This window comes from Myotis yumanensis, unplaced genomic scaffold, assembly GCF_028538775.1.
Source record: "Myotis yumanensis isolate MYYU_CA2020_CCGP unplaced genomic scaffold, mMyoYum1.0.hap1 SCAF_2, whole genome shotgun sequence".
NCBI lineage: Eukaryota > Metazoa > Chordata > Mammalia > Chiroptera > Vespertilionidae > Myotis > Myotis yumanensis.
The window spans coordinates 131,968,883-131,976,973 of NW_027223753.1; the positions used below are offsets into that span (position 1 = coordinate 131,968,883).

The window sequence follows — 8,091 nt, forward strand, 5'->3', positions numbered from 1 at the left end:
AGCCAATGTGGAGAGCTACAGATGAGCTATCGAAAAGGAATGTGGAGTGCAATTAGTAGAGATATAAGTTCCCAGTAAGTAGGTAAAGAAGTTGATCATTCATGGCATAATATTCCAATCAGAAACACAACAAGTCACAAAAGGACCTCATTTATTACTATGGAAGAGGAGAATTGTTCTGAAGAAATAAGCTTATTCTAGTCTATTTAACCTGTGTTGGCATTCCTGTTTAAAGGGAAATTCACTGTTTATTGAATAGACTTCTGACTCAATCTGCAACAAGCTTTGACTTTCTGTAGTAGTTATTTTGATCATACACAATCATAGGATATAGTAATATATTTAAATATTTTAATTCTTATTTTAATTAATATAAACAGTTGGGGTTATGATATACAAGACACCTGCTTTGGGGCACAGAAGCATAGGGGAGAGCAAACACTGAATATTTCCGCACCATTGCCAGATTTTCAAAGGCAACATTTTATAAATGTGTATTTTCAATAAAATATCAACACATAGCTTTTAAATAATGAAGTGGATAAGGCAGAACATTGTTAATATGATTAACTGCCAGCTCACAATTTAAATATAGGCAGACATTGTAAGTTGTGAATATGTTAAGAAAGCTATTTGCTTAAAAAGGTGAAGTGGCAGCATTTGTTACATTTCCAATTGAGAAATATATTTGTCTCAACCATACAGTGTTGGACAGTAAGCTCTTTTTTTCTGCTTAGAATGTTTTCACTTGATAGTTATTATTATTATTTAAACAGTCTGTACATTCAAGATGAAAACTGACTTTCCTGAGACTCAACTCTTTCAGGTTTGTTCTTCACACTGAGTCACATGGTTTCAGATCTCTCTGCATTTCAAACTCCACAGTTATCTTTCTTCTGTCCTTTCTCCTAAACTCAGGAACAAGATAGAATTAAGATCTATTGGCCTGAAATTCCTTGAAAAGAATTATTTCTTAGATCTCAGCGTGGTGTACCTCCTGACCATAGTTTATACTACAAAAATTAGAATTAAAAAAAAAACATTTAATACACTAATTATTTGGGGAATTCTAATGAGGCAACATTGATATCTTAAATCCTTTAAAATATTTAACCCAGTATTTCATCCTTTTTTCAGTCTTAAGTTTATTGTTTGAATTTGATTTCTTTCAATCCTTATTTTCTTTGCGCCATTCAGACGCAATTCAGAAATGATTCCCTTGACTAAATAACTCCAGAAAGTCTTCTAAAATAAGATAGTGATAACTAAAAAAGGACATTAAATTATTTTTTCTATCCATACTATCAAATCACAGAAAAAGCTCAATGGGGCTTCAAACTTAAATATTAACTTATTTCAGTTAGTTCAGGATTTCATGTACAGCAAGCTACTCAAGTCATTTCATTTTCAGATGAAATCCAGAAAATATGCAATTTAATTCAGTATATATAACATATTTTTAAAAATATTATTTAATACCGTAAGATAGATTTCAGAAGGTTAAGGTAAGAAGGGAAGAAAGAATGAGAAAGGGGGCAAAAGTGACCATAGACTCTGGAGAAAGAATAGAGTGTGTGTAATGAATATTAGGCAGATTCATTGCAACATGTCATTATCCTGTACTCTTGGAGGCCATTTTCCAAATGTCATCACCTATCCTTTTTCCTTTGAAGTTCCATATAGCTCATTAACCTCTGGTCACAATCTTGAGTTGACCTATGGTCTTGAACTTATCCACTGCCCTTCTGAACAGGGTAGTCAAGATGATATAAGCATGTGGGGAGTGTTATTGAGACTATAGCAGCTGTATGTCTAAAACAATTTTGTACATGGCAAGGTGGTGGATAGAAGACATTATGGAGGAGGTAGAGAGAGTAGAGAGTCCATAAAAAACCCAAGCTAAAGCATAACCTAAAGGGATTATTGCTTCAATTCTCCTTTCCAATATAATCCTTGGCATTAAACATAGAATTATGTTTATTATTAAAATGTTGCTTATATTGGGTTCTGAGACATGGAATCTTAAAGTTTTATGAAGATTTCTTGAGGCGTGAGCTTGGAACATACAGTCCTTCCTACTGAATCAAGAGCCCCAGAGTTGGGCTGGCCCTTCAGAGAGATCTGTGAATGCTCAGCATCTGATTTTTACCTGGCTGCTGAGGTCCAGGTGCTCCAGAGGGAGGTCAGAGCCAAGAGTCATAGCATGGCACTGTGTCATATTACTCTGTCATTGTGCTTAAATTTCTCAAAGAGCTCAGGAAATTAGTATACGACCTTGAAACATTCTTTTTTTCCTGCTATCCATTATTATCTTTTTTGAGCTTTTAAAAAAAGAGAAAAGGAAGAGATAAATATTAGCGAGTCATAAAAATATGATGTAGAATTGGAAGAAAGATGTTAGAAGAAATATAAAAAGAGACAGGATCTATTGATTTGTACACATATATTTATATCTGCCTTGTTTTCTGGCTGTACATTCATAACCTGACTTTGAAATAATTTGGAGACTACGATGGAAATGTTTGTTGTTCATTTTGAAGATAGATGCAAGGTATATAAAGAATCAAAATCCCCCATAGAATGGACATTCTTTCAAAAGTGGGGATCAATATAAACAGCCTATATTCTCTAAGTGAAAGTTTCATTATCCACAGTTACATGAAGAGTGACAAGTTTGATGTCACTTCCCACTAGCCTTCCTGGTAAAGCAAGGCAGCTGAAGAGTATGATCAGAGGGGACCTTGGGAAAAATACAAGGTGTCCATAGAAAATTTATCAGCCCCTTGAATGGCATCAGGGTGGTGACCTGTAGATCATCAGAAACTTCATTGCCAGCTCAGGTGATAGGCATGCAACCAGTCTTGGTTAATTTTATGCAGGAAATAATTAATTATCATCTAAATTGTTTCTTAAATTGTTACCTATTTTCTACTTGTCCAGCTTTACTGCTTGGGAACTCATTTCTTAAGGAATCATTAGTCCATTACTATGTAGTTGAAGTTGAAACTCCCAATTTCACATTCTTTCCTTTAGGCTCAATATGAAGGTGCCCCGTGTACGCACATGTGTGTGTGGTGTGTGTGTGTGTGTGTGTGTGTGTGTGTGTTTTCTTCTTGCCATTCTCAATTTGCCTGGGTCTCTTTGACAAGTGATACTTTACTCTTCTATCAATTTCCCCAGATAATTGTATTTGGGGCTATTGATTTATTCTTTAGTAAGAACATATTGAGCCCCTACTAAATGATAACCATTATTCAGAGTGTGGTTACTAAGCAGAGTACAAAACCAACAAAAATGCCTATTCGTATGAAATTCACATTCTTGTGGAGTTAAATAGAGAATTAAGAAAATAAATCAGAAAGAAAGGTAATATGCTGAACAGTAAAAATGTTTGGAAGAAAATGAAACAAGAAAATAAAATATGAAGTGGAGGTATGAATATAGAGAGGTTTTATAATATTAAATAGAAGGGTCAGGAAGATCTCATGAGATGGGGAAGTTTGAGTCAATATCTGAAAGAGGTGAATATATGAAATAATTACTTGAGTCAAGATTATTTAATTAATGATTTGCACATGTTCATATAACATTTTTTTCTTAATGACTTTTTTTGTTCTATAATCTTCATTTTATGTCTGGTTTCTGAGTTTAAACTATTTTAAATTTAGTAACTTTGATAGAAATAAATTCTTACAATTTTTTCTACTTTTAAGAAATTGTTCCAGTTATCTATGGCTGACAACAAACTGTTTTAAAATTTAAAGACCAAAACAACTATTTTCTTGCATATCACAATGTCATGGGTTATAAATTTGGACAGAGCTAGACAGGCAGGTCTTCTGCTGTAGTGTTAGTGCTGACTGAAGTATTCATCTAACAGGAATATGGTCTTGTCTGGAGGGCTGGAGATGGTTTCATTCCTGTCACATGGTGCACGTGGCTACATAGCGGAGACTGCAGACTAAGTACTTTCAGCTGGCCTCTCCAATGTCTCAGGGTAGTTAGACTTCCTATATGGCACTTTGAGGCCCAGAGAGAGTGTGCCAAGGGAAAAGAAGTTGACTCTGGCAGTTTCTGAATACCCGAGTGTAGAAACTGATACAGTGTCACTTCTGACATACTCTGTCAATCAAAGTAGTCCTGGAGCTGGCCCAGATTCAAGGGAATGGGATAATACCACTACAAAGAATGCGTGACCATCTATATCAGTGTCCTAGGGCTGTCATAACAAATTACCACAAATGTATTGGCTTAAACAACCAAAATTTGTTTTCTCACATTTCTGGAGTCCAGAAGTCAGAAATCAAGATGTTAGCAGGGCTACAAGTCTCTAAGGGCGAATCCTTCCTTACTTCTTCCGGCTTCTGGTGAATCCCAGCATTCCTTGGCTTATGGCAACATAACTCCAATCTCTGCTTCCATCTACACATGTATCTCTTCTTTGTCACTGTGCGTGCTTTTCTGTCTCTAATAAGAATAGTCTCATTAGATTTAGAGTCCACCCTAACCTAGTATTATCTCATCTTGATCTTTGTCTTAATTACATACGCTAAGACCCTATTGTAGTTTTGGGTGGACATAAATTTTGAGGGGACACTATTCAACCCACTATAACATTTATATTCTTCTACAATATCAGAGGTGAAATGGCCAGGATACTATACATGGATGATGTAAAAATAAAAATTATGTCCAAACCACTAAGATGGATGATTTTGCAAGCTTTGCTAACTGAAAATCTCATGCTTACATACTATGCAGGAAACCATGATTCTCACCAAATATTTTCTTTTTTTTTACAGTGACATGAAAAAGGTTGGTGTCACTGTGGTTGGGCCACAGAAGAAGATCATCAGTAGCATTAAAGCTCTAGAAACACAATCAAAGAATGGTCCAGTTCCAGTGTAAAAGGCTATTTCTCAAAGGAAGTGGTGGCTGTGGAAGATGCAGCATCACTCTGCAGACAGATGATAATGCGGGAGATACTGGTGGAAGTTTCAAGCCCTATAAGACACTCATATATGAGTACAAATGCCTTAAAATGGAATTAAAAACTCTTTATTTTCCCATATCATTTAGTGGATTGGTGGGTGGGTGTTATTTTGTTTTGCAATTGATTTTTTATATTAGTTGATGGATGAAATTAAAATTCTTCAGCATGAAATGATGAAGAGCTAGCCTAGAGCCATGGATCATATACTGACTATTATAAAAGCAAAACAAGTGAAATAACAAAATGAACATAATGGCTCTGTTCACTACTAGCCACAAAGGAAAAGACTTGTGATATTTTTCTACACAGAAGAAATCTGTAACAGGTATTTTTTTTCTTTAGAAGCAAGAAAAACAGAGGAATTTATACCTCAAACTATCTGGCCATATTTACTACCTTTTCATTGTATTAATCTCTTTTATCTGTTAAAAAGCATATAAAGTTTGTAGCTGTTTTAAGTACCATACATTTATAATTATTAGCTTTGTTAAGTATTATCATGTAAAATGTGTCTTAATTTTGAAGAAAAGTACGTATTTATTTTCTTTCTAATTGTTTTTATTGTTTTCTATTTATGCCTCAATGATTTAATTTGGATTTGTTACAGCCAAGTGCCAAATGCTCTCTCAAATTGTCAGCAGTAGGAAACATGGAAAACTAAACATAGGGAATGATGGGTTTCTTTCCAGGTTTTCAAAACATCCATGTATATATAGAAACCAAATAAATTCCCCTGTTCATTCACTAACCAAATCTCTCACAGTCTGAATTATCTCACATATTTTTGTCTCTCCATTTAGTATAAACTATATGCTCCTAATTTAGTGTAATATACTGGCTTGTAAGTAATGGATTCTCAATGGCATACCTGCCCTATTCTGGTGTTTAGGAAACCATTCATTGGTAAAGAAGCTAAGTTAGAGCTCCTAAATAGAGAATAGCTACACTGTAAATAATTGGAACCCTATTTCAATTGCTGCATTAATTGGCAACACAGCCTGTTGGCCAATGCATAACTACAAAGCAATCACTTTCTGGCAGGCTCTGAAATGTCACTCAATATCTTAGCTTATAATTGCTGAGCTGTTTTTAGCTAATGATTATAACTAAACTACTCATCTGAATCATGGGAGTTTAGTTTAATTAATTAAACTTTGTAATTATATATAGCAGGTATTGTTATCTTAAAGAGGCTTTCACTGAAATGCACCTGTTGTAATGTTAGTGTATAAATTAGAAGCATTAAATTACTTTACATAAACAGTTTTATTTTTGAAATACATAAAATGGTTATCTAGCAAATGATTCAAAATCTGTAGGCAGTGGAGAGATCTCTCATTGTGGGAGCTTAGACTTACTATTTCATAAAGGTCAAATATGAGCATAATCAATAATATTTGAAAAGCTGTACCTGGTATAGATCTAGCCACTAAAACATTGTAGCTCTATCTATATCTTCTAATGCTGATATGATCATTTCATGAGGATAATAAATTCATATGTCATAAGAATACAATGGATAAAACAATACTGCAAACTTTATGTTTTTATGCAAAATGGAACATTATATAGCTTACAATCAGATCAAAATTCACAAGTGCTAATATGTTGTAAGTTTACTGTAATAAGGCTTAGGTTGTGTTCCTTCACATATGAGATTATTTCTTAAATTTGGCAATGAGCCTTACAGTCAAATCATCCAACTAGAATTTTATATTGGATATATAAGAGCATGAATTTTTATAAAGTTATATGCAATGATAACATTAATTACAAATTTAACTTAAGCCTAGAAGCAGCTAAAACCATCTTTAATCAAAATTTTGAGTTGTGGAATGTTAGACTAAGACCTAATTCTGGCTTTAATCTCATTTTATCCCAGACTAGCATTTACTTTTGTATTCTGAGCATACTCAACGAAATCTGTGCATTTCATGAACTAATAGAAGTTGAGGATTGTTATTTTGGCTATGGTTTCCATTTGAAAGTAGAAGTCATATACACAGTATGTTGCTCTTCATTTTGTTCACTATTTTTCTACCCAACCTCTTATACATTTACTTTACACAATTCTTATCCTGTACATATGTAAACATAACAGTGTACGATTCCTAACTGTGCAGTAGAGGTACTAGATGCTGATGGCCATCTCTTTGTACAGGAACTGCATTGACTTTCCATAAACATGAAACCATATCTCCATACAATGGTATGTACCATATTATCTGTTTTGTATCGTAAACTTGATTTACATATATTATTTATTTCTGGTACCTTGCCCAGATTATGCTGTACTAAGTATCAACAAAACCATGTATAAATGTGATATGATTGAAAATATGTATTTACTTTAAACTTGTCTTTTCAAAACATTACTCATTTAGTTTATGTTGTACAATGTAGATGGCCTCTTACTAATGTAAAATGATTTGTAGTGGGAACATTTATATTTTTATAATAAACATAATGAAAATATTTTTTACAGATTGAAATACAGAAGTGGTCTTTGAAACTTTTAAATATATTATTAAAATTTGTGCTTATTTAAACAACAAAATAATGAAATTTATATAAGTCATGAAGAATGTGCTTCTGTTTCTTTTTTCTCCTTTAGTGAGGAGGGATTCATGTTATGCTCTTGGATGTAGTGGGTGTGGTTATGTGGGATCATTGACCTAAAGGGTTTAGAGATGTCAGAGTAGGTTATGTCAAAAAGCCAAAGTGTCATTTATGAAAAAAGGAAGGAATTCTGAACAGGCCAAATAAAACAAATAAAAAACAAACAACCACAATTTCAGAAAACACTCTAAAAAAACACCTGATACTTTGTAGAAAGTAGGTCACTAGTCAAAGCAGTGCAATCTACTTAAAGAAAAACCATTGTACATGAAAACCCAAAAGCTAACTCACAATGTAAGGCCAGATAACACCTGTGATCCACATTTACATAGTGGTAGAAATAGATAAGGAAAGATCATAAAATGTCAGATTTGAGCTTGCCTTGAAGGAGAAATACCATTTGAAAATGTTGAGAGGAGGCAAGGATAACATGTAAGCAGATTAACTAAGTAAAAGAAAATAGGTAAAGAAGAACATAT

General features: G+C 33.6%; 1 protein-coding gene across 1 annotated transcript in view; it reads left to right on the forward strand.

The window, feature by feature from the left end:
- Positions 1 to 7,450, forward strand: part of EPHA3 (EPH receptor A3) — a 365,189-nt gene extending 357,739 nt beyond the window's left edge. The window contains exon 17 of the mRNA XM_070406036.1: positions 4,803 to 7,450. Coding sequence (XP_070262137.1) covers positions 4,803 to 4,908 — 106 coding nt within the window. The 3' untranslated portion in view covers positions 4,909 to 7,450. The remainder of the gene's footprint in view (positions 1 to 4,802) is intronic.
- Positions 7,451 to 8,091: the final 641 nt, after the last annotated feature.